Here is a 27,833-nt window from a genome sequence, read left to right as displayed (position 1 = left end):
TGCTATGACATGGGAAGCGAGATTTTTGCTGCGATACGGAGGGAGTTGCGGGACGAGAGTGCGGATGCGCCGGCGTCTCTTCTGGCGATGCCAACAGCTTTTCTCGCTCGTTATTCTCGCAGTCTTCCATACTCATATTATACATGTATGTGTATATACAATTTCTCTTTCCCTCCCTTACGTCCCCTCTCCCTCTCTCTCTCTCTCTCTCTCTCTCTCTCTCTATCTTTCTACATCTCGCTTGCCGAGTATCCGACTGATTTAATCTGCCGACGCGTTATTGAGTCTATCGCCATATGCAGTTTGCCGCAGCTACTGCGGGAGGTGTAAACGAGGTGTGTATGTGCGTCCATGTATTCGCGTCTGTATACGTGCCCTCTCTCCGCTGAATTTATTCCAGAAGTCTCGAAGATGCGCGTCTTTTTAAGCGTTGAATATCTCTGAGTGTGAAATCAGAGGGTAAGAATATACTGGAAAATCGAATGGAAAAAAGGGCCAAGCCCAGAAAGCTTTGGCTCGTCGAACCGTTGCAGGTACGCCCTTTTTCTCACCGCTTACCTAGGACACTTTTTTCCATTATATTTACCTCGTACATCGCATTCGTTGCACGTTCTCGTCATGTATGTACCGTACATACATACATACATACATACATACGCAAACCTCTGGAATATCGAGATTTAGAAAATCTTCTACCGAAGATTCTGTAACGTGTAATATGCTGTGTTAAAGCACGTTTGTCATTTTTTTTCCAACGTATAAGCGAAGAGCTGAAATTCGATACGTCTAAAGAGAAAAATTATTGTACGACAGTTTAAGTGAACTGCGTGCTTTTATTATTATTACTATCGCTTTTTTTATTGCAACATGGGAAAGTGAAATCATCCTGCAGGTGTATTATGGTCAACTATATCTATATCGTTCGTCCATACTCTTAAGCGTGTTTATAAAAAGAGACTGGCGATCGAAATTAGTCATCCAAAGTGTGTGTTAATGTCTCTCCTCTCTAAAGCCGGAGATAGGTACGCGAAGAGACAGGAAAAAACGAATCCGCGTATACGAGGATGCTACAAAAAGCGTAATGCTGCACACTTCCACCATGTCTTATGGCTCCCTCTCCTCTCTTTTTGTGTCACCGGCTCTTTTTCTCTCTTTCTCTCTCTCTCTCTTTCTTGATCTCTTTCCAAGGATTATCCTGACAGTCAATTAATCCTGGAATTAATTAAACAAATAAGCATGTAAGCAGGGGAAATTAATAATTATAATGCAAACTGTGATAATAAGCCTGCGTGATTTATCTCGAATGCTATGTGAATGCTGTTCATTAGTATGTCTATCTTGGAACAGGACATTGGACGGAAGATTTAGCTTCGCTTTCTAACGAAATTGTTTCTATTTTCATTGCAAAAGTAATTAATTTCTTATGTTTTTTTTTTACAAAAAAAATGTGTTCATGTAACGAGTATTCAAATCGAGATTCAAATTTGTGAATGTATTTTGATGTAAGATTTTTTAAGATTTGTCAACCGATTATGCTCTGAAATTATAATTGAATCGTTCGTTTCTTAATAATTATTATGACGACAGTTACTGAACGATCATTTTTTCATATACTGTCAAAAATTCTCTCAACTCTTTCGTGATGATTAAGCTCGTGGAAACCAAGACTCGTAACGGTTAATCATCAACGAAACGAATTTGTAAAATCTAATGAAAAGGACAATTTTGAAAAGTCTTTTTTTATATCTTTGTACGACTAATGAATTCACGTCGAGAGGCAATATCGTCATCGAGAAGCAAATAAATCGTGAGGGATCACGGGACACTTAATGTACACAAATAAACAATAAATTTAAAAAATTTTCGACGAGGTGATCATCGAGAATAACGGGCACTAGCATTGCGGGACTGGACACGAATAAAGATCTGCTATTGTTAGAGTCTATCGTCTTTTCTTTCAGGTTATTTAAAAATTCTATTCCAATAAAATATGCTCTTCAACAATCTCTAATGCAGGATTTGCCGCTGGCTTCTGCTCGGATAAATCGCAATCTTGCCGTATGTATACGTATCAATAGCCGCGTAGAGAAATGGTAACCAGGAGCTTCAAGCTTCTTCCATTAATCTTTCGCATTGTCGAACGAGAGAACGGAGGATCCTCGCTCTTCGTCAAGCGAATCCTATATATGAGCTATGTTTTCCTGTTCTTAACGACTGCACGAGAAATATACAGGCGTGTGCATTTGTATGTAAAGCCTACGAACGTCGTTTTCTTCACCAGTCAGAATAGAACTTGACCCTGATGATTCCCTACATCATCGAAGATATCGTATGCATGTTATTGCTCTTGCTCTCTACAGTAATCCCATGAATTCTCATTGTCAGGCTTCGTCGAATAGCAACCAAACTTTTCGCCGAAATTGTACGCTAACTTTCGTGATATCTCTAAAGTGCAGGGTTTTCGAATCTGAAAAGATTCGAAAGTCATAATATGCATTATTATGTTTTGGAATATTTGCAAAATATTCGATTGCTTCGAAAGAGGTGATAAAAATTTTGAGAATTGTTCTTTTTGGGGCACCCAAAATAATGTAAAAGAATGAAATCTCGAATTAAGGGAGTTCCATATCCAGCAGACTTGCATTCCACGTTAAATACGTGCTTCTATAGACATTTATGAAGCACAGGTAGCCAGGATCAGACACGCGATCTTATATTACGTCAAGTACATCGTTAAAGTAATATATCAAAAGGGGCAGTAGCGACTCAACACCATCGTTGAAGAAAAAAGCCTGCTGCACTTTTCATATATTCAATTGCGACTGTTTTATCAATTCGTTGATTTTACATTATTTTTCGTGTGTCGTATCTTCCTCCACTTTTTTCGCCCATTCGTCTCTCGTTCTGTCATCACTAGCCTCGTCTCTTCGAGCCGCAATGAAGCTTTCGCTTCTCACGGAGTCTCCGCGGTGTGGCAAGTGCAACAACACACCATGCAACGTCCATGCGCATCATTGGCGAATAACGAAGGAGGCGAAAGACGTACAAGAAATAATTTTAATGAGCTTAGCAGCGTCTATTACGACCCCTCCGCCTTTTTATTTGTTTTTTCCCTTCACTCGCGCACCGAAACCCATGCGCACGTATAACTGTCTTTCCTCCTCTATCCACCACCGTATGCATCTTCATTTTATCGCTCTTCTCTATTATTTATTTCTCGCAATCCATACAGTCTTATCATATCTTCTCTCCCACCCATAACTTTGAAACATCTACGAGTTCCATGATTTATGCCGAATCCAATTGCGATTCAAGATTTACGAGGACACCGCTTCCCGAGCTCGATGCTCGCATACGTCCTTCCATCGATATACATATAAATATATATTGATATGTTCTTGTAAAGTCTGTCATATCATGGATATAGCCACTGCGAAAGCCCGCAGGTTTGTCGAGCGAATTCTCAACGGGACGTCCTATCTTGGACGCATGCAATGTCAAAGAGAAAAGAAACGAGGGAAAAATGTGTTTATCGCTCGCTGAGGTAGACGCGGAGACACGTTGTGTCCATCTTCCGTTAAGTTTCACTTCGTTTTTCTTTCCTCCAATATTAAAAATGGTATACAAACGAGCGATTCGAGTCTGCGGGGAGGACAAAAACGACGAAAGTATTCTCAGCTGAATATGACACCTAGTCCGGACGTTTTCGAATTCATACTCCTGAGCTCTTAATTTATAAAAAAAATTATAACCATAAAAATTGAAAATTGGAATTCGAGTTATTTCCAGCTCGTCGGATCGAGCTTGACTCATCGTTATTTCTTTTTCTTTTTCAGATTTTTCCCCGATTTTTTTCTCCTCGCAACCACCGTTTCAGCTTTGCTTTCATCGTTCTGTTTTTCGACACTGTCCGACCATTCATGCATATTCTTTTCTTCTAGTTTTCCATGAGAAAGCCCGGCAGCGCCCAAACAAACACCAGCTATTGCGGATATCAAATTCTCTCGGGCATAATCGATTTCCCAACAATTGTCGATCGTCATGGATTTCATCCGGTCGTTCGGGTGAGGACATTTTTCAAGTTTTCCAGATACGTATTCAACACCTTCACGCTCGTTTCTCACAACGAACGAGTCACGAGCGAGCGCGAATAATGCGATGACGTGCCTGAATTTTAATAGAGCGAACATGGGTGTGTTGAGCTATTTGAACTGTTTGTATTTTCAGTGCTGACAGTTTTCTTATATTTTTTATAGCCCTGCCGGAGGAAAATGAAAAATAAATCATACTCGCCGAGATCCGATAAAATGATAGCGAGGTTAATTATCCCAGCAGGATTTCCACCAGGATCGATCAAATTAAATGTGCCACGCAATTCTAGAGGGCTCGATTCATGCGTGGCTTTCGTTACCTGCGGACACGAAAAATAATCGAAAATCTTTCTTCGATTGCTGTTTTCCATAAAATAATTACCAAATCACAAACGCATCCGGAAAATGGTAAAATTCCATGGCAAACTGGAAAAGTCTCGTCTGATCTATGAATTCCAATTTCCAATGGTTTCGTTTTCAGCAAACGTGTAATTTCTTGCCATTTGGAGACAAAATGACAAGCTCTTCCGGCGTAGTAATCCAATTTTTTAAGGCAATCATCGACGCACGATTCGGTGTGTTCGAGAGATTCGTTTCTGTTAATAATCAAACTGGGAATGCCGAGCAAATCAATTTTCACGTGAAAATTCGTGTCGCCTCGAGCATCACCGATTATCGTTTCGTTCATATGAATTTTGAAAACGGTCACATCTACCAAAAATATATGGGACATTTTTCTTTACTTTTCTCTCATTTTTATGGCAGGCTATGGGGTTATTCGTCGAGTCACGGGTCCCGTCAATGTTACGTGACTTGACGTTTGAATATCGTCATCTGTTTTATCATACACAAATGGCTAGAAAGATATTTTTCTGTGCAGAAGAAAATTTCTTGTAATAGACAATTATAATAATTATAATCGTCGGGTTACATGGGCGCGCGTTCCAAGATTTGCCGTTATCATTCAAGCCTGATAAGGCATATTAAAGAAACGCGAAAGATCGTTTCTCGATATCAACTCGCCATAAGGTGATCAAATATCTTTCAGTCTCTTTCTCTCTTTCTCTTTTTCTTGGAGAACGATTTCACCACAACGATATTTCACTCGACGAACTGTTCCCTATATATTATAAAATAAACGAGGCGTAAGGAAGTCCAATGTGTATCAATATATATATATAGATATCCGAGGCAAAATTACGAATAGAGTGGAAAAACACGAACAATTTTATCTGCTCCGATAAATAGAAAAAGCAAGAGAGCGAGAGGGCGAAATAGTTAAGAATTAAACCAATTTAAATGAGATCGCTCGAGATCGCGGTTGAATTAATTTTTTGCTATCTCATTCGGATCGCGAAATGAGAGGATATTGCACGCGCTGGGCTAATACTAATACGTTCGCCCTGCTTTTATATAGTAAAGAGCATAAAGGTAGTTATAAAAATTGTCGATAATCGAACACTTTTCCCCACCCTTCTTCCTTTTCTCCCCCTTTGCCCAGGTCATCGGTGGCTATAGGTAAAACAAAATAGAGACTCTAGAAAACTACAGTTGAGACTCCAACAAATGTGCTGTTTGTAATCCACCGGTAATAGACCACCAAGCCATTTTTATTCATTGCAAATCAATTTAATGCAATTTTTGTTTAGAAAAACAACAATTTTCAAATTCTTTTTCGATCCAATAAAATTATTATTATGTAAAATCTCCATTGAATAATCGTAAACAGCAAAGCAAACATTTACTTTTATCAAAGAAAACGAACCAACAGGTAAAAGCTTCCTTTGTTCGTCCTAATTTTGTTGTACAAGCCAATAAATGTCTTCATGTAGGTCGATATCGATTCCCTTTAAAATTCAATTGAATAGCATATGCAAGTATAACTTATTGGAAGTTAAACTGTAGCAACAGAAGTTGGACGAGGCAGAGAGAATCTCTGTGCAAGACACTCTTGTGCAGGCTAACTATGGGATACATAATAAAATGAGCGGCAGAGACTGCTATCCGCACCTTTTTCTCGTCCTCGTTATCTATCGCGCATCGCTCTAAATGGTATTTCATATAGTAGTAGTAACGAACGATGGTTCGACAGAGCCCGCTGGATTCCGAATCGTTGATGCGGGTCGAAAAGGTCCAGAAATATAAATATAAAGGTCCCTATTCCATGCAATCTTCATCTAGCTGGAGCACATTGTGCACATTTTCCTGGCTAATTCGGTCAAGTCGAACACATTCTCATTCGATTTATACACTCATTCGTTTCGCTTGGATACAGCGTCGGGTTAAAAAATGTCGAAGCTTTCATCATAAAACAAATTTTCGTGAGTTCGTGTCTACAATGTTAGCTGCTATGAAACGCCTGGAAAACATTGGCCGATATCGTCCAAGGGAAAGGAAAGCAATCCTGTGACTGGGCGTCGAACTGATACGGATGATTGCCGATATCTGACTCAGCGGAAGATTATCCAGAATGGCAGATGACTTTGGATCACAATTCCTTCAACGTCGGGGTATTTCAGATCCCTATCATCGACCCGATTTGATCGTAAATATTCTCCAAATCCATTAACACAATTATGTGAAAAGTATTAATAGTGTACGTATAAAAAGTGCATGAAAACTCATAGATGAGCAAAAAGCGAGATGAAAAAGGCTCGGAGCGGTGAAGACAAGAGAGTGAGCTTCTTGGGCATACTCCTGCAGAATCAGTGGCTTCTCGACCTTTTGGCTGGAGAAGGGGAAATCTCGCAATACACGAAGGGGAGTCTAACTTTTAAACGAAAAAGAAGCAGTAACTGAGAAACAAGACGAAAAAGGAAAAGAAAATCGAAGAAAAAACAAAGAACTTTCAGATGCTACTTGCCAAGTATACACACCAAGCGTAATTTGTTCTCGCTCTCTCTCTCTCTCTCTCTCTCTCTCTCTCTCTCTCTCGCTTTCGCAGCGGCGACTACAGCAGCACAGCGATTAGATATTCTTAATCGAGCCGACTGAACCGAAGATAACGATTCCCGATAAACTACCGGCGAACGCACTATAATTTCTGCATTCTGTAATCAAGATTCTCCTTCTCTCGCTTTCCCTTCCTCTCTCGCACCCTCTCCACTGTTTTCTCTTTCTAAATCTCTCTCTTTCCTCCAGCACTTTTTGCACTTTTTCTTTTCCTTTCTTCTGGCTATTTTTGTGTTCATTTTTTCATTTTTTTCGTTCTTTCGTGCCGTTGTTCTGCCCTCACTTTTTCACTAGTTCTCCTTTTTCTCAACGCCTATTTTTCCACATGCTTTTTGTCTGGGTTTTCCTTGTTTGTTTTCCCGTTGTTCGAGCAACCATTTTCCGATTTTTCGCGCATCACCTCCCACCCTGCAATCCGTTCCTAGCTTCCTTCTTTCTCTTTCTTCCTTTTTGTGCTCTCGTTTTTTTCTTCTTTCGTTTACTCGTTCCGTCTCTCTCGACGAGTTGATTTATAGAATGGCCCAAGGCGCCTCCGTGGTCGCGCTGCTCTCCTCCTGTTGCCTTGTTATCGGGTACGGGCTCGCGCGCGTCTTCGCAACTTTATTAACCGCCCGAACCCCGGGCTCTCGTGCGAAACGGAGAAACTGCTGGGAAAGACAAACCCAGATCGCTGGGTTTGATGAAGCACTTCCTACACACTACATTTCCATTATTCTTGTAAAAAGACCTCTTACGCTAGCTCGCGATGCTCTCCGCACTACAATCGATCTTTTTCATTCCACCAAACGAGTTGAAAAAGTTGTCATCGATATTTCTCTTTCCTTAAAAAACAAAAACGCTCCAAGGAATGAAGATATTGAGATAATACACAGGAAGAAAATTCACAATCAATCTTACCAAAAAAGTGAATCTCAGTAACAAAAACTTAGAGACGAATATGAATTAATGAAATTTAAAAAAAAACGCTTCGTTCCCACAGTATTTTCGTTAGCCATATTTAGACTAGAAATAAACAAAAAAAATTAACGCACCGTGGCAAGAAAGTTTGATCAGAAATGTCAAAGTACTTCCAACAAAATCAAGCGTCATGAAAACAAAGTTTCACAAAATTACGTCAATTTTTCTGTGAATTTACAAAAACTGGCTCATACATCTTCTTTGATGTGTATAAACCTTTCACATATGAGAGAGAAAGAGATAGAAATATGTTAGACGGAGCGAAGGGAAACATTAGCGTGCTAAGCAGATGCAGATGAAACAAATGGATTCGCTCGGTGACCGCCGTAAATTTACTCTATCGTTGACACGATCCCGAACACCCTCGCACGAACCCAATACGACCCTCTTCCCGAGTTCCCTCTCTTTCTCACTCGACGTATATCCCTTTCCCTTCTCTTTCTACTCTTCTCGTGGCTCAGAACTTATCTATTTACGTATTTTTATTTACTCGTTTTTCTTTGGGTTAGCAAAATGCTGAGTAAAGTTTTGTTTTAACTGTATGGCAGTTGATATTCCAGCCAAGTAAGGAGTCTCTCGAGCTGAAGACACTTACTTCCGGTCAGAGAGCATCAGCTCTCCGGGCAATAGGCGCCCGAAGCTTTTTCTGACTCTCTTCTCGTCGCTCGTTTATTCCCTCATCGTGTTCCCTCATTTTTCTCATTCGTCCATCCAGGATTTCATTTCGTATGGACAGAGCAATTCTCCTTCTGTACAATAACGGGGTTCGAGAATGCCCGGACGCTCGGTCGCCCTCTGGTGTATTAATGTAGGCTACACTCGGCCGTGACATGCCAACACGCCACCTACTAACGCCAAACTACCTCGTGTACTCACACACTCCCATCTCCGTCTTTCTTCAACTTATAATTAAACTGAGGCATCGTGAACTCCGGACGGGCGAGATTTAAGAATCAATAAAAATCCAGAATCGGTGCTGAAGGAAGTTGATTAGGTTGAAGAAAAATAAAATGAGGAATCCCCGCTAATATTATAAATGCGAAAATACGTTTGTTTGTCCTCCCTTCACGCCCCAACTGAGCAACCAATTTACTTGATTTTTGGCATAGAGTTAGTTGAAAGGACGGAGAGTAACTTTTGGTATTGAAAAAAAAACCAAATTCCCAAGGGGGATTTACAGGAATATTCGTATTTTTACACGAAAAATAGTCCTTCATTGACGACGGAGTAAAGCAACCAACCGACTTGATTGGAAAGTTGGCAAAGTTTGCCAAATTACCACGCGAGCGAAGCCACGGATAAGAGCTAGTCAATGGATAAAAACTTCTAGACTCTCAATTTGAACTGCATTAAAATGGAAATGATGGTACCGAGGTCATTGACATCTGTTCGATCAAACAAAATGGAGCGAGAAAAACGGATATCAGGAGAGCTTTCAGAGAACAGTGACACAACACGCATCTCGATATTGTGTGACCAAACTATATTTCGCCATTAAAATTGCGAAGTTTGACTGAATTGATTGCCTTTAGAAGTCGCATCGATAATGAAGTATACGAGGGAGCGAAAGCGGAGATAAAACGATTGTCAATTTCATGATTCATACGGGGCGTATATAAATAGGAAAAGAATTTCAAGAGTTGGGTTGGCCGATGGTAAGGAACGGGAGATAACCTCGAAATTATATTCCGCATCGGCGTGTTAAATGTAATAACACTCTTACAAGAGTGATTTGTGAACTCGATCCGGTTCTTTCGCGACGTAAAGATATCCTTCGCTAAATACACCATGCGCGGGGCACGCAAGATCGCTGATCCACGCGAGTTTTGCCCTCGCCCTCGTACCATGTCTTTTACTTTCTCGATCTCCCTCTTTTTGTATTTTCTTTCTCCCTCTCTCTCTCTCTCTCTCTCTCTCTCTCTCTCTCTCTCTCTCTCTCTCTCTCTCTCTCTCTCTCTCTCTCTCTCTCTCTCTTCTCCCACTTGCTTGTTCTGGTGTCCTCGCATATTTATTATTCTATCCAATAGCACAACCGATCCACTTGTATGCGTGTACGTATGACTTTTCTCGTACGAACTATATGTTATTGCGTGGTAGCAATTAATAGCGCGTCCGTAATGCCCGGTTGGCATGCGAACAGGACTTTTGCCTTGGGATTGAAAAGGCATAAGTCACAGCCTGAAACGTCGGGCCCCATGCTCTTTTGCCATTACCATTCTAAGTAAGCAAGAAAATAAAGAGACCAACGACGATCGTTTCAATTTTTGTTTTAAAACTCTTTATTTATTGTCGATATCGAGGAAAAAAACTATTAAATTACTTTCTTTACGTCACATCTAACAATAACTTCGGCTTAACAAACACGACTATCAATTGCACGAGCATATACAAACAATATCACCTTCTTGGATATCTCCATGTGGCTGGGTCACTTAAAATGCTTGTTTTGAAACTATGCATTCCTTCATGATCGGAGAAAGTTTGAGCTTAGAAGAACCACAATTTGTTGCCGATTTCTTCATATTTTTTCTCCTCCAATTTCAATAACTTCACGAGTAGGAAACAGCCGTAAATTCCAATTCTCAATCAACGTCATCCACGAGTTAATAAACAATTCACAATTTGCGAAAGCGTTTTTCACTCGTCAAACGGTTTGTTTTCTGATTCACTATTTGTATGCCCTAATATTTATGCAATTTAATCGCAATAGTATTTATACCATCGCGTATCACAATATGTACATATATGACTGCGCAAATTCATATACATGATACATATTTATATACGTATATAAATTAAAGATAACCTGAAACGTTATACTCTATCAAGCACATTTATAATTCTGATTCGTACTATTAATTGTCCGAGCTGTTTGTTATCATAAAAAGGTACGAACCTCGATCCAAAGACATCCGAGAAGAATAAGAGGACGAGGAAGAAGAAGAAGAAGAAGAAGAAGAAGAAGAAGAAGAAGAAGAAGAAGAAGAAGAAGAAGAAGAAGATGTTGAACTCCTGCCGCGCCTTCCGTCTCATGCTGAAGTTGGCCAGGTCTTCTCCCAACGTGTGTGTATACAGAATAAAGCCTGGGTACCCTCTGTATCCTCTTCCGTCTATCTCCCTTCCTTTTAATATGTCTCTCTTTCGCTATGTCTTGTCCTGGCATCTTTTAGCTCTCACTCTCTCATACTTTGGTGCGCCAGAAAGATAGCATCTGTGATATCATACGCATTGTGCACGGTGAATGTGTAACCCGAAGCTGGCCGCTCGCAGAAGCGTTTCTTTGGCTGGTCGTTCTCTTCGCTAATGCCCCAGCTCCATGGGCACATTGCTGAACACATATCTCGACCCGTACACTCTACGCTCTGCTCCTTCCGTTGCTTCTGTACTCCACCTCTTTCTCTTTCACCATCCTTCTCTGAATCTCCCGTCCCGTTTCTTCGCCGGCGAATACCGGTGGGCGGTATCCCGCTGCAGGGCCCAGGAAGCCGTTCAAACTCCTCTTTCTATCCCTCTCTCGCTTTCTCTTCTCACCAGCCCCGACTCATAGTCGCAGTTCAATCTCTAGCCACGGATTTTACCTCGCAAATTCGTTTTACCGACCGACAGAACCAACAGGATTTTCTTTTCCTCCAAGGATCACCTGCTGCTGCCTAATAACCTCCGGCGCACTTACGTCCCACGATGCCAATGGTGAGGGGGTCTCCTGATAAACGAACTTCCACGGAGTACTCCAATGGTCTGCCAATCTAGAAAAGCGTCACTTCGAAATCCTTTTTTAGTGGAATCGATCTAGAATTTCGTTAATTTTAAAGTTAACTTGCATACGCGATTGAAGAATCGACTCATGGTATTGTTGGATTGGATTTTTCATCGAACCGCGGGTATCTAGCAACTGATCTAGGTAGGAGTTAACAGCTGCACGAAGATTCATTAACTTCCGTATATCGTGCCTGAGGAACATCACCGTTTTAATTGATTTCCTCAATTTACATTTGCCCATTCTCAGATGACTAAATGATACAAGTAAACAAACATAAATGCAACTGGTAAGAGTGTATATAGATGCACATGTTACATCATATATGAATAGTGTAGACTTGCAGGGCACTATTTACCTTACTGCAGGGGGCGGTTGGTTAGCGAGGACTACGCGCAGGTGGCCAACTTCTCCTGTTCATTGTGACGTAAATCTTTCCTGCGTTAATCCACATGGGGTCTGGCTCTTTCTCTCTCACTTCTTCGACTCCTTACATTCGGCTATATCTTACTGATGCATGATTCTTTTTCCATCTCCTATTCAGACATAGTACACAAGGTACAAACTCTCACGTCTTGCATGTAAGTACGCTCAAGAGTGGATACATACGATTTGCTGCGGTGCATTATGAATGTACGTAGAACTGTCCCGTAATCGTAGCAACGTTGTAACGGTCCCACGGATAACTCAGAGTCGTTTGGCTCTAAGACGTCAATGCAACGAATTCATGGCAAAAACAAGGGGATCCAAAAAATGAGCATCGTTTGAATAATTTTTATTGGCATTAGTCGTAGATTATTGTGCGGGTACAAGCCTTTCTTAAGAGGCACTGGGACAAGAATTTTATAGATGAATCATCGTCGTTTGAAGTATAACTACAAGCTGCAAACGCTTTATTGATAAAAACCTTTTTTTCAAGCTAAACAAGACTCTTTAGTCCTGCCATTAATTAAAAAGGTACGATCGATTGATAATTCATTTACTTTTTTTGTGACTCAATCAGTATCTAGTTTTGATAAACTCACGGCAGTAAGACTTTGCGAGCAGTTTGTTAACCGCGGTGCAGGCGCTGCCATTGCGAGGTGAGGTGCAAGCGTCCGGTGGCCAGGTGGCCCGTGGTTGCGAAATGTTCATGTGCTGGCCGCTTGTGGAATTAATTAAATGGCAGTTTTATGGCGTTGCTACAGTGAATTGGAATAGCTTGTGCACCGCCCACGGTATGCTTCACGGACGAGTATATATATTGTATATTTATACATTAAGAGTACACGATATTAGATACGAGTCTATAAGAGTGACTTAGCCGAGGTGCTCTGATCGCCAGGCCGCTCTTATATTGCCACTGCTCTTCGGTATTACCGGTATTTTCAAGCGCGCAATAACAACCGATACCATAATCATCTCGATGTTCGATCCTTTCTCGATGATATGGTATATATTCAACGTGCTTGATCGATGTGTAACGATGAAAAAAGATGGTGAAAGATGTGACGCCAAAAGAAAGGAGATGATTGTATACAGGCATTTTAGCTTTTCATCCGTGTCATCGTCATCAACATGGTGCAACTAGTATGCATACGTCTCCGGCATATTCAGGGCCTGGTATACCGATCGAAGTTGAAAAGCAAGTAGAAAGAAGCTATGCTCGTACAGAGATTCAACGCTATTTATATATAAACGGTATACGTAGCGTGGTCGCTTAGGGTGAAATCATTAAGTCAAGTGATGAGGCACATTCCAGATAATCGGGGCGGCCACCGTGATGCCCGACGAGTACGTGGATATAATGGAGAGAGTGCATGTATACTAGAATCAGAGCGCGAGCAAGACAAAGCCATCTCGGATCCACGAAGAGGCAAAGAGCGTGACGATAAGCCAAAGAGGGCTGGGTTAGAAGCGAAAGACCCGAGGAGGCAAAAGAACAGCTCGAATGAGACCGAAGCGAGATAACGCGCCCTGGTCACTTCCTCGTGCAAGTATCTGACTTTTTCTCTCGCAAACTTGTACCTCGTTAACGCAGCATCCAACCTGCCAAGGAAGCTGCTTGCCTCTTGGTAAATAACAAAAGACTAAAAGGTACCGTGACACGAGAACCGTAAATGTTGGAAACACAACGTCGAGACTCTGTGCTTGGATTGATCGGTCCACATGTCCTACCGATGTACCTTTCGCCTCGGTTACGTCTGCCTGTCGGCCTGTCCTCTCACGGACCCCTCGCTCGATCCTCGCAATTGAGGTGTTCTCGGCGATCTCTCTCACAAATCGGAACGCGTTTGGATCTAAAGCGTAGACGAATGAGGAGGAAGCATCAAAGAAAAACAGCACAGAAATAAAGAATAATCGCTTTTCAATGATTCGAACTGAACTCGAGAGTCTTCCACGCGCCATATAACCGTTATTAGTGAATGACTCTCCAGCACTTTGGTACAAACACTTTTGAAACTAACTCCGAGTCTGTCGAAACTCGTTTTTCTCAGGATAAAAAAAGGAAGGCTTAAACCGAAGAGAGAAAAATCTTTACGAGAGAAAATCTGAACGAAGGGGTGTGTCGGCAATGCGCAATGGGTATTAGTGTGTCTGAGAGAACCACAAGCGAGAAGACAGATTTCACAGTGGTCGAAGCAATTCGCGATCGGACGCGCCTCTCTCTGCACCACACTATGTATTTTACATACGTTATATGCCCCGCACGTATATTTATATAGATAGATGCGTTTCGTATAGATACGCAGTAGCTGGATATATTCATGCATGAAGGATGGATACGTTGTTAAAGGGAGGAGAGGGTGAGAGGAAGAGTGCTGCTCCAAAGAGTAGCAAGCACGTCCAGGTGAACGCGAACGTTAATCCTTCTTCCAGTGGATCTCGAGAGTCTATTAATTGTCCAGTCGGAAGTGGAGACAGGAGAGGAAGGAGCAAGGAGAATCCACCTCGGCGACGACGTAGAATCTGCTTTTGCTTGGCTATAGGGATTATCGTATGGGGGGGGGAAAAAACGAAAGCGTTGGAAAATAAAATAAAGAATAAAAGGAGATAAAGAAGAAGAAGAAAGGAAAGAAAGAAAGAAAGAAAGAGCTAAATAAGACGAAGGAGTGTGAGCTGTAATGCGCCGATGAAGTAGAAAAGACGCGAGAAATGAAGAAAGAGGAGAGAAAAGGTACATAGAAAGGCACGGGCGAACTCGCACGCGCGGAACAACTTGGAACAGAGAGGCAGAGTCCTCCAAGAGAGATGGATGGAATTGCAGTGAACGGAGAATAGGAGAACACACATAAAGACACAGACACACGAAGAGAGCACACTCTTCGAGTCTCCGGCGTGGCTAACGAACAGGGTCGCTGATACGGGATCTCCAATCCGCTGGAATGTTTCGTTTGCCATCGAGCATCGCATCTCCCATTAGCATTCGAGTATGCCCGGGAGGTAGGAGAGGGATGAGAGAGAGCCAAAGAGCTGGAGCAAGAGACGACTAAGGAGCGAGAACGCGCTGCATTAAGATGAGAGACAGAATGAGAGGGAATCCAATAGCAAAGAACACGGGGAAAAAGGAAAGAGAACTTTGAGCCAGTGGATAGTCACTTGGATAACGGAAGAAAAGAGACTGTTCCTCACTGTAGAACTCCTTTTGCACTCTGTGCTCGATCTTTCGCTGCTGCAATTCCCCATGCATTTGACCGCTCACCGAGCTTCTAGCTCTGCATCCACTTCCCCTCTCGCTCGAGGCGTCTCGCCTTCGAGACTACAACGCTCGGGAGGATCGACACAGTCTATGAATTCCTTTTCTTGGCAAATGATGACAAAAAAACGAGCCCGGGACCAAGACTCCTGCGGATGAAACCGATGTCGTTAACCTTATTGGCGAATTAAACGGTCATCGTTCTATCAGACACTTCGCAAACGGTATAACTTTGAGTGAGTTATTTGGCAGATTGAAAAAACCTATAAACCAGGGAATCATCACCTCAAATTCAGCAGATCGCTGGAGCTTTCTCAAACTCCAGCATTATTCGAACGAAAGAAAATGCAACGGTTCTTGGGGATCTGATGCGACGAACCAAAGTTCCCTTCCAGTCTCATTGGAAGAGAGTAAAAGTGTGTACTCCAATTGCCAAATGTATAGCCAACGCCTAATTGCTGATAAAGTCGTTACCAAAGCCCCAAATGAAAATTCGATCATCAACCCGGTTCGCTATAGATCCAACTATTGAAGACGAAACTACGAATTGGAAATGTTTGTACCCCTCGCAAGATTTACTTGAATTCAGTTTATAGCACCTAAACGACAAAGCCGCGGGATATCTTCGATTCTTTCAAGCATTATGCGAGCAGAAGAGGAAGAGAAATAAGTGGCTCTTGGGTTGGTCAGTACAGCATCTCACTGCAGCCGGTCACGCTTACCCGAAGACTCGACGCGAACTTCGAGTGCAGGTTGCAATTCTCTCTCTCTCTCTCTCGCTCTTTCCTCTCTTTCTGTGGCGCGTTTTCATGCGATACACCGGCGATGTACCCGAAGGGCGTGGCAGATGCATTATGGATAGCCTACCCCGAGTATTTACGGAGCTCATATCGACGCTGTACATACCTATGTATACAGTAACGTAGAGTAGATATATGGTATATTATACAACTGGCGGCTGCAATGAAACGTGGACGCGCGACGGACCTCTGTAACATATTATGTTTTACGCTCTTCTTCTTCTTCTTCTTCTTCTTCTTCTTCTTCTTCTTCTTCTCCTCATCTTCCGGCCTCGTGTTCGTTTTATTGGACTGTCTCCAGTCCCTGCGCAAGCAAGTAGACGGTCTCGTGAACAGGACGTGACCGTAACCGTGCGCTGAAACGGACGCGAGAGCTTCGCGAAATATGGCAAAAAATGGCCCCTTCAACTACCGGGAAGTTCAACGTTCAATTTTCAACTACGCTCTAGTCACGCGCAAATTTATTTTACGACTAGATAAGTTGGAAGGTTGTAAGGACCGAATCGCATACGAGTTTAGCACAATTAGATTTTAAATCTCATCAAAATTTGGTGTTCATTCACCCCTTTGAACCCAAATTCCCATTACAAATGATTGTTTGCACCTCTTTTGGGTTACATATGCTTCTCTACGTTGAAATCGAAGACTTCGGAGAGTGACGACTTCGAAACTACTTACCGGAGAGAAGCATCTGAAAATGTCGAGAAAGTAAATGTTTCTATAATGATATTCCAGATGATAAATGATCTGGTGAACATATAGTAGAAGCGAGAAGGGTAGCAAGAGAGAAATCACGTGAACCGATGCGCGGCCGATCGTTCGAACGGACGTACAGATAAAGCAAGCGGTGTCTGTTGTATTCACGCCTTTCAACCTCTATCTCCCTTTTCGATGGATTAATCTAATGAAATAGGAATATCGACATTGAGGATTGATGAAGGAAGAAATCTCAGTGGATCAGCTCGCTAACATGATAATGTTTCAAGCAAGTTGAACGCTTCTACTCATTGACATGAACAAATACAGCGTTGTTTTGCAAATGCCAAAGTGATAATAAATTGTAAAACCTTTTGGGATTCAACAGGCTCTATGAAATTTGAATTGTTAGGGAGTTGGGTCGCTATGGATCAATGAAAAATCAAAGTGCAATTGACATTGTGTTTTTCACTAGAAAAACAAAAACAAATTTTATTCTCCTCACGTCCGACAAATCAGTCTCCGAAACCTCACACCAACGTTTTTTCCTTCTTGTTCAAACTTCTAACCTGAATGTTTCGGGCCCTATCGCGAATTCTCACAACTTCGTATTTCTCTGCCATTGAGAGTAGCCATATGGACGAGTACATAAGTGGATCAACCTGATCAGCCGCGTCCTTAAGGCTCTCCTCGAACTCCAGCTGCACGTCTTCCTCACCTTTGATCTCCGTTCTCACCCCGTTCAAAGCCTTCACCATTATATTCGTCATTGATTTGTCTCTCATCAGTGCAATACCGAAACTCGACATTATCACCTCTATAATTCCTAGATCAAGATTAACCTGCAACATATACCGACTCTAAGACATGACAGTCGCGCTTGAATTCAACTTCCAGGGGCTTCGATCGAATTACCTTATAACTGACGGAGTCGTTGAAGTTGTTCAGTCTCTTGTGCATCTTTAGTGCAACAAGCATCTTCGAATATGCCTGGATCCTCGAAAAATCGCCGCTAACAGTGATGAAATAATTGTCGAAATCGAATTCAGAAATAAGCGGACCATTGCTGGTCTCAAATCTGAACCATATTTGAGGCTCTCGTCTTCTCTTACGATCAAGATCATTCCTGATGATCTTGAGGCTGGGGAACATGCCAGGCGTGTTGTAAACCATCAGTCTCAGGGTATTTTTGAAGCGTTTGTGAATCGAGCCCGATCGAATGTCAACGTGAGAAGGATCGAAGCCGAATTGACACATTCTTTGACGAATATGATGAACCTGTCAAAGCGAGAAGACCATGCAACCTTAACTTCTCGCTTAGCTTCGTTTTCCCATCAAATTCGATCTTGATATTTTGTAGTAAAAAGATCACGAGTTGACTGACCTGATAGTAATGTTTCTGTGGTCGTACCGTACCCAGGCCATTATCATCCAGGAATTTAATCGTCTCAAGATTAGGCTGAAGCGTGTCGTTCTTCTTCTGCGACTGGGCCGAGCAGTGATAAGTCTTCGTAACCGGATCCTCGTACTCGTTTATCTCCCATTGATCAAAGTCCTCGGACATGTCGATCTGAAGAGTCGCTGCGGTTACAGACACGTCCGTATAGTCTTCCGTGTCGCTCTCACCTCGATATCCTATATACACATAGAACAGCCACCAAAGAAGATTAAAAAAAAAAAAAAAAAAAAAAAAACAAGATTGTCGTGAGCATAGATTTTTATCTTTGCTCAGAGAATGAAGGATAGAGAAAGAAAAAAGAAACTAAACGAAGAGGAAAAAAGTCAGTCTTTCAACTGACGATTAATCATCTTCTAGGTCCAGGTGCGGGCGCCCGGCTTAATAAATAAGTTAAAGACACGTGTGCCGAAGACTTTGTCTCGTGTCCATTTTTATTGATTGTTGGAACAATCCCAAGATCACAGTGCGTCGAGACTTTCGTAATGTTTGAATCGAAGAGTTTGAAACAAATGAAGAGCCATTTATCGGGTAGGGTTCATGAATTCGAAAGAATTATAAAGTCGACTGAAATAAAAAGAGTCGAAGAATGATGGCAGATATCTTTTATTCATTCGGGTACAATAATATTCACGAATTCACTTGATTTTCAAAGTTTTTATTACAAACAGCAAACTAGTTGGATTCGTGAAACGATGCCCACCACTTTTCAGCAGGAATATTGAGGAAACAAGTGCGCAAACTTTTCACCTTAGCACGAAAATAGATGTAAATTACTGAAACAGGCTATGACGAATGCGGAAGAAAAACCGTATCAGGTCAGCCGGGCTTCAAGCCGCTGCCTTTTTTTGCCTGTTCTTCTGTTAACAAAAATGTCTGCTCCTATGTAGAAACGATCGACAGTTTCTTGAATGATGTGAGAGACGATTCCGAACCATGGCTCTTTGAGAAAATGTATGAGATATTTTTCGGCGGTCCTTCCAGCTTTTTCGCCTGCGGACGTTCGAGCAGGAACGTGATGATGCTTCAAAGCACCACCATCCTTGTGTTTGTCAATGTGATCGCGAACGTTGGCGATGCCCTTATCGACCTCTTTCGCAGCGATGTCAATAATCGTGAGTACTCGATAACCGAGCCTGGTGAAGTAGTCTTTGGCCGTATCCTTAGTCAAGCTATTGAGTTTGCTGGTCAAATGCTTACCTGCAATAGTCACATGTCGAAGGAGGTAACGTATGATCGTCGGGTTGTTTGAGTTGACAAGTGCTTACGTCACAAAGTGCTTTTGTAATTGATTCGTACCGCCGTATTTGAGTGACCTTGAACCCGCGGCCTTTCGCTGCTTAAGGGGTTCGTTGGGAATCGATAGGTCACCAGTAAAATTTGATACTCTGACGTATCCCTCAACGGGCTGAGGCTTAATTTTTTTTAATCGAAAACTTCTTCTCGATTCTCTGTAGCTTCCGGGCTCGTTCTCTGTCGCTGGAAAGAAAAAATTTGTCTACTTGCAGTAATGATGGAAATGTTGAATTTGCCTTGAGGTTCTTATCATTCCGTAACGTTTTGGCAACACATTCTCACTTTGCTGGTGTAGCTCTGATTGTGCGTGCGTATGTAATATGTTGTATTCCTTCTTGTTCTGTTTTTATTTTCATTTTTTAAATACACATTCTCGGGTTAATGGAAGTCTTACAATAATCGGGCGACTCGGTGGCGGTGATCGGACCGAAGGAGCAAGAAGCCAGAATAAGAAGAGTCGCGGCACCGAGGCAAGCTATTATCGGTGAGCCCATTGTCTTGTCTCCGGGATCGAACGACGATCGAAGGAACTGTCGCAAAGCGACTCTCGGCATCACCGCTTATAACGCGCCGTTAACAAGCGTAGAGGCTATTAAAGCGCTCGTAAAGTCTATCTTGCTCGATGTCCCTCCCTCTTTCTTCTGTTCTTTCTTTCCTCCCTCTTTCCTCCCTCCTCCCCCCCCCCCCCCCCGCTCTTCCCGATCCTCTTGCCATCCCGAGACGCAGTGAATTCGACGTGGATAATCGCCCATCGAATAAGAGCTTTTCTCGATCAATGAGCAAGACTGAAGATAAAAGAAGAAGCGAAATCGTGCATTGCTCGTAGCTGAGCTTGTAAGTATGCTTTTCGCACTTTTCCCCATAGTAGCATATTTCCTTCGTTCCCTTTGCCAGAGTTCACTCGTCCCACTTCTACAAACGTTGTGAGCAATATTGACAGTTGATAACAAATAAGTTTTATTGATTCAACGCATAGACAAGAAATATACGAGCACTTCTCTCGATACAACGATCTCGATCAATTTTCGATCATTCGTACGTGAAATTGTTTTTCATAGCATAGCGAAATATTTAGTGCAACAATATCGAGAACTCAATGACAGTTGTTGATCAGTTCATACATCATTTTATATTTTCTTCTTTGAATATATACTGTGAAATGTGCATCATACTCGGATCCTCGCTGCCTTTTCTTATTGTTATTGAGTATCCAATTAAAAACGACCTTGTTTGCGTATCGTTCTCGGGCGCACGTAACAGATATCCCTGCGTTCATGCTTTGCATGAGATTCAATAAATATTCAAGAATGTTCCGAGTCACATCAGCATCGTTTTATCTCTCTCCCGAAGGGTAAAAATGGTCGCGAAATGTGATAAAGATTGATGTGAAATTTTTCAAGCTTCTTAATGGAAAGGGCTGAAATGATGAGGCTTTCAGAAATACTACAGCGGAAAATGACCATTTAAAGGATCTGCGGGCTTACACAGCGAGCTCCGAGTAATTAGCAATCTTAATTAATAAATATCCGACGAATTGGAGAACCGTAGATTAAATGGAAGGTTCAAAGAGAGCTGGCGAGGTGATGTGCACAGCAAGCAGCGATCTCGGGTTCTCGATCGAGCGCTTCAAGTTCCAGAACTCTGTACCGACGAGAGAACTTGCCAGGCCTTAGTCAAGACTCCTCGCCAGTTCCGTGCTTCGTGCCGGAATGTTACTATACGGCTGGGCTCTACGCTGCTACGGTTTTCTCGCTTTCTTTCCCTCTTCTTCTCTCTCTCTTATTTTCTTATTCTTACTCGGGTTCCTCGGATTGGAAACGGAACACGAAGGGCGCGTGTGTATTCAACACGCTAGGGGATTTTGCATTAGGATCGGGGAATTCGATCGGTGCAAGAGAATAAGCGTTGGACATTGGCCAGCATATATCTGGAAGAGAATATCACGCCTCGCGGCTACTTCTTCTCTTCACGCGAGGCTTTTCTCCCGTGGACCACAGCGCTCTGGGTCCACGAGCGGGCGCGATGTTCGCTCTTCGTACTACGGGAAAATGAAGGATTACGAAAAATTGAATTTTTGAGCTTGAAAAATCAAAGGGGGAACGCTAATTCTACTTTACTGTGGGTGTAAGTTAATAAAACTTCAAGAATGTGACGAAAAACTCGTTTTTTATATTCGAATTTAAAACAGATTATTTTATAATGATCGATGTAACACCAGCGCGTGCATAACTCTCGTGATAGTCTCTTCGTTCCAGCATCCTCGTATTAATTTTTAGTTGACTTCTTCGCGGCTGATTTGATCGTTGCGTTGGTCGAAGTTTTCACTTGAGTCTTCAATTTTATATTCTTCACGTTCGCGAAGGAAGATTTAGAAACTCCGTTTGCGGAGACGCCAAGCTCGGGAACCTCTTCATCCCGAAACGTTTTCATAATGCCATTGCCATTTCCACTGGGATGAGCTTCTTTTTCCATTTCTTCGTCATTCCTATCCCTCAGAACGTCTATCAGTGCTTGGTCAATGAAATATACGAGATTCATGAGAAACGGATCGCCCAAAAAAATCAATTGCAGATTCGTACCGCTATTCATCACTTCTGTCTCTATCAGTATCGTTTCTCTGATGTATGTTCGCCAACATGGGTCTTTAATTATTTCGTAGTCGTTCTTGTGACGTATACATGTTCTCTTGAGAGGAGGAGCGTTCATGGAATCATACATTTTTTCCAATTTATCTTTGTTTTCTCTGATGGGAGACGATCGCCATTTTTTAATGAACTGTTCGGCCCACGGATGCTCAGAAAGAGGAGCATTCAAGAGACCACCATCGATTTCCCACCGAATAATAGGAATCAAAAATTTGGATTGTTGGAACGAATTGAGTACTGACTTCATCAAATTGGCCTCGGTTATTCTCCATTCACGGGCACGGTTGCACTGAAGGATTTCGGGACCGTGCAAACTCAAACCTGTTTTCATGAGTTGCCTGATTTTCATTGAAAAAACTTTTAAACACGTATGCAAGTGGGTGGAACTTATCCATTTCGCGAGCACCCCATATTTTTCGATTGTCCTAAGATCATTGGCGCAACGAACATTAGCAAAACGCAAATCATAGATTTCATCTTTGGCACGGTTCATCAATTGAGTCTGGTGTCTGCGTATATCGTTTGCGGTCCTTTTTTTCGCGAGGGCATTTTTGACACCGTACAACAAAATGAGAGCTGTAGGCTCGCCTCCGATAAATTCGTACTCCAAGGTAGTGCCCTCTTCCTGCAAAATGAACTCAAATATCGCGAGGTTAACCAGGACTTTGGTCAAGCAGCCATCACCGTGCTGGTTCTCAAATTCATCCGAAGCAGAGTTTGATGATTCACACACATCTAGAACACTCGGAAAATGTTGAATAATTTTTTTCAATTTTGTTGATACATCCCGGATCTTAGAATTCTTCCAGGCTTCTGACATGGCCCGTGCCCATTCGAGTCCTTTCAATGTCGTCCAATTATCAATCAACCCTTGATTCAATTGGAGTTCGACGATCGCTTCAGCGTAATATACAATCGGTCGACCTTTGACCACTTGCTCAAAGTACTTCAATAATCGGGGAAAACTGTTGAGCCACGATATCTGGAAGTCTGGCTCGTAGTTAATAGCCAATCGTTGGAGACATGCTGGGTAAAGTCGTTGAGGACGTGCGGAAAAATATTTGGCAGTACGGTTCGACTCATAATGGAGAGCGATCTTGAAGCAGCTGGCAAGCAGTGGCTTCTGGATCTCAAGAGCCATGCGGTGGTCGTAACCTCTTGATTCTTCTCCTCCTACACTGCATCGTCTCAGCACGACCTCGTCGTCCAGCCCGTCGACTATCTCGTTTCTAACGCGTGGTCCAAAGTATTTGCACAGCTCGCGAAAGACCACGGCACTTATCAGCAATTCCTTTCTATGCTGCGGAGCTCTTCGACAATTCGTTTCGAATGGTCTCCCGTTGCTTTTACCACGGTAACTTTTATTTCTCCGTGAAAAGCCTGTCACGCTCTCGGTAGATTTATCGCCGCATTTTTTAGGCCTGGTCGCTTCATTGCTCAGACCCTTCAATACTTCGTACAATTCCATCGAGCTCTCAAAACCCATTCCGAATTCCTGAGAATCACTGCCAACACTGAATTCCGCCGTTACATCTCCCGTAGATGGATTAGCCTTTGTGTAACATTTTGTCCTCGACCTCTGAGCAAATCCCTCAAGAGCAACCGACACTAGTACAAGAAAAATACTCCTTGCGAGCATGACGAGAACAATGTGATTTTTATTTCCACGTTCCACAGAATCTGGACAAGCTGCCTTTATAACTTTTCGAAGTAAAGACCGACGCAATGAGGGGGCTTTTGTTAAAGATGCAATAGCATGCTTTTCTTGCGATTGCGACGCGGAACGAGCGAGTAGAAAAACAGAGGCAAATGCAAAAATTTATTTTTATTTGTTTTGAGCGCTCCGTTCGCGATAAATTGCGAGTTCACGCTTAAACGAAGTATCAACATCCACATCCATCGTTCATTCAAAACATAATTAATCCAGGAATTAAATATCACGTGTGTGTCTTACCATTGACGAACAGCAAAAGTCCAAGCATCAATAGAGCCAGTTCCATCACGTCGACGACGCTACAACAGTTTCAGTGTATGCTTGTTAAATCTTTGATTCGATTGGCGATTAGAGGTAATGCGAGTATTGACGTGAATGAATTGCGTGCAGGGTTGTTGCAATCGAAAGGAGGGTAGTGCCGAGTCTTGAGTAAATGATGAGACCACGGGCGATCGATAACTGGACCGTTGGAAAAGGGGGAGGGGAAGAGTGCCTGCTCCTCACGGGTCAGTCCGAACCAAGCGGTCGACACATCGAGTATCGAAAGCTAAGAAGAACATGTTCCCAGAGGAGGTATTTTCGGACGACCGCTCAATCCTTTCTCCATCTACGTGAGAAAAACGCAGTGTGAGCGTAATCTACTCTGCCGACTCGGAGACACAAGTCGATCGATTATCCACCGGGCAAAGATCAACGACAGGACGCGGACACTTGGTGAACGAAGAAGCTGTCTAGCCGGGGCGCTAGCAGTCAGAACTTTCACTTTATCGCTTGCAATAGAGCCCTGCGCTATCGAGTATCTGTCGATACAACAGATCATTGGTAAAGTGATTTTCGGTGGAAAAGGGACCGCCGGATAAGTGACTAATATTTTGATTCAGCCGGCCGACAATGCCGGCACCAGTTCCGTGGTCGGGTTCCAGCCCACGGTGAAATAATCGCTCAGATCCTTCGATAATCAGGAATTCATGAGAAACCCTGAATTTTCCAACTTTGTATTCGGCTAGGAAAAGTCGTAGATTTCCAAGAAACACGATCACCGCATGCGGATGAAGCGGAGCAGTTATTCACCGCAATCTCCGACGAGATCAACGGGCAGTGGAAACGGTGCTAGGCAATGATCGATTCGATAAAAATCTTGGGATCATTTCATTGGGAGGATCGGGTCGCAGTCCTCTGGACTCTTTCACTGTGTCGGAGACGCTGTGATTTCTAAATCTCTTGGCAATTGATTCCACCGCGCGCGTACCTCGAGGCTTCGATAAAATTGCATCTTCGCTCGGATCGCGATGGATCTAGTTGATAGTTAGACCGACGTTATTTATAAAGCCCATAAAGGTAACATTGTACGTAGCAACCAGTTGGACACAGTGCACGGCATGTATGCGCGCAGCGCCAATTACGTACGTGATGGGCATGCCCTGCAATGTGTTTCACGCTAATTACAATAGAATCGCTTAATCACTGCTGGAGAGGTTTACGGAGCGTATAAGTAAGGGGGATAAGATTGAGAAAAAGAAACATGGGGTGGGAGGAATTTAAACTTCCCGTCGCGGCAGTCAGTCTCGCGAGAGTATCGACTCGAAAGAGAGGAGAGGGACGAGAGAGAGAGAGAGAGAGAGAGAGAGAGCCAAAGAAGGTGAAATGACGAGGAGGAGAAGGAGATCCACGAGATCGAGCTAGAGGCCGTTCAACGGCCCCAAAGGACGGGACCATTATACAAAGCCCATGAAGTGTGGGGAAGGCGACTCATTCCTCGGTGCAACCTTCTCTCCCTCTTTCTGCCTCCTTTTCAACGTTCTATCGCTCAATCCGCTAGAATACACTCACCGTAAAGTGTTTAACAAATGTAACAAGTGGTAGGAGACTGCGAAAGGAGGTGAGGGGCTATGCGAATGCTGGAAATCATGGGTGAAGGGCCGACTTGGCTCCAATAATAATCCATCGACTCTCCCGGAGCGTGACTTTGGTATTTTCGTTTGAAACCTCTCTTCCTCTCGCTCTCTTTCTTCACTTATTTCTCTTTCAGTCTTCTGCGTATTTTATTGATATCTCTCTTTTTATCTATCTTTATAGAGGTTCGGGGACAATGGAACGGAAGCCTTTCGATGGGATATGCTTGTGTATATACCACCAAGATTAACGGGAACGAAAAGAGTTTTTATGTTCCTTCGGACTTTCATATACGAGTATGCGTACATTAAAAATCAAACAATCTCTTTTTTATATTTTTCTATACGTCTATACCTATAAATCATCGAACGTGCAGCACACAAAGTGCGGCCTCTCTTCGTTTCTTCGCTGAAATAGATCGGGAGAAAGTGTTTCTGCGATCCACTCGCAACACACCGACACACGAATGCTATACACGACCTCACTTCACATGTGTATATGCACGAGTGATACGAACGTAAGAGGTCCATTATTCGTGACCGGATGTGCATTGCATTTAATATAGATGCCAGCACCAGAGGGCTGCTGGTACCATTCCAGGTTCTTATTTCGGCAACCTGTGAACATGAGAATTCTGACACTTCGATGCCAATAAAAAAGTAATTTCTTGGTTTGAGTGGATTCTACAGTTGTTTGACGATGTACTTTTCTATAAATTTTCTTTAATCTTCTAGCTTTAGTGATGAAAAAATTACCCTCTTTAACGCCTTATTCAAGTTGAACAAAAGAGTGAGTAGTCCTAACCCTTTATTTTGGAGCCCACGAACATTTTGTTTCCAAAATTTTTTTTGTTGCAACATTTTTTTCACGCAGTTCATGCACGAAACGATTTTTTAAAGAAAGTCTTAAAATTTACACAGAGTTTAAATAGGTGGTCGACTGACACGCATATCAAATTTTAAAGGGTTCGTCTTATTGGTTATTGAGACATACGTGTTTGAATGCGTAAAAAATCTTTCGATATAACGAATGAACGCTCCTCACGAAGTTTATGAATGAATGACGATTGTCTTACTAGTAATAAAGACATATTGCGTTAACACTCGTATAACCTCACATTCCCTTATTTCGGCATTTTGTTTCCTCTCGGCTTAGCTCGTTCCTGTCATAGTCTTCTGTCTTTTTATTAATATTTTTTTCTTGATCCATTTTCCGTTTGTATTCACCAAAAGATAAGTTGAAAAAATTTATTTACCATTTCGAATTAATAAGTATGACATTATTTGAAGGGATTATATCTTTAAGTAGGAAGTAAAAATCGACCCAATTTAGACGGCCCATAAAATAGGATCCTTCGGGCATAATCTACCTTAATGTTTGACGCATTGATGTGAGATATTACGGAGTATGTAATTTAATTGAAAGCTCGAAATGGGGCGAGCGATGAAAATTTGACAAGAAGTTGGAACGAACATTTTTAACTTCTGAAAATTCGTACTCTCGTGTGCATTATTTAATTCCGTCTTAAAACATTCCACCAAAATCTGACATTTTTCTCGTATCTTAATCCTGATTGACGTCCTCTCCTTGAGTGCTTTTACCTTTTTGCGGGTAGTAAAGGAGGCTTCGGATGTAACCGAAGCCGAGAAAAAATGGCGCGATATGCGGAGCTGGAAGGTTGGTAACTTGACTTGCTTTTTTCGTGGGCAGAACAACCACGATGAAGACCACACGAAAGAAAAGAAAAAGGAGAAAAGTGGAGAGAGGCAATGGACGTTCAAACTCGCATTGGGTTACATCGAAGTCTTTGCTGAAAGCCGCGATGCACGCGATCCTCATTTCAAGTGAGAACGAGCCAAGACTTTCTTCATTAAAGTACACCACACAGTGACTAATAAGT

The 27,833-nt window shown here is 42.4% G+C and overlaps 1 protein-coding gene across 1 annotated transcript; it reads right to left on the bottom strand.

The window, feature by feature from the left end:
• Positions 1–17,382: 17,382 nt before the first annotated feature.
• On the bottom strand, positions 17,383–24,392 carry LOC122411619 (uncharacterized). Its single transcript, XM_043420572.1, has 4 exons — positions 24,281–24,392; positions 18,314–18,564; positions 17,845–18,207; positions 17,383–17,771 (listed from the first exon to the last, which is right to left on the bottom strand). Exons 1-4 carry the CDS (start codon positions 24,324–24,326, stop codon positions 17,460–17,462), a joined length of 972 nt encoding a protein of 323 aa, XP_043276507.1. The 5' UTR covers positions 24,327–24,392; the 3' UTR covers positions 17,383–17,459.
• Between the last annotated feature and the right edge of the window lie 3,441 nt (positions 24,393–27,833).

The sequence above is a fragment of the Venturia canescens genome, chromosome 1 (genome assembly GCF_019457755.1).
Source record: "Venturia canescens isolate UGA chromosome 1, ASM1945775v1, whole genome shotgun sequence".
NCBI classification, from domain to species: Eukaryota; Metazoa; Arthropoda; class Insecta; order Hymenoptera; family Ichneumonidae; genus Venturia; species Venturia canescens.
Note: the sequence above shows the minus strand (reverse complement) of the source record. Positions and strands in the feature narration are given on the sequence as shown.

Coding starts and splice junctions, on each gene's coding strand:
- LOC122411619 (XM_043420572.1), bottom strand. CDS start 24,326: ATGGAACTGGCTCTATTGATGCTTGGACTTTTGCTGTTCGTCAATG. Junction 18,565..24,280: donor ACTTTTGCTGTTCGTCAATG/GTAAGACACACA, acceptor ATGTGTATATAG/GATATCGAGGTGAGAGCGAC. Junction 17,772..17,844: donor ACGACTCCGTCAGTTATAAG/GTAATTCGATCG, acceptor TATATGTTGCAG/GTTAATCTTGATCTAGGAAT.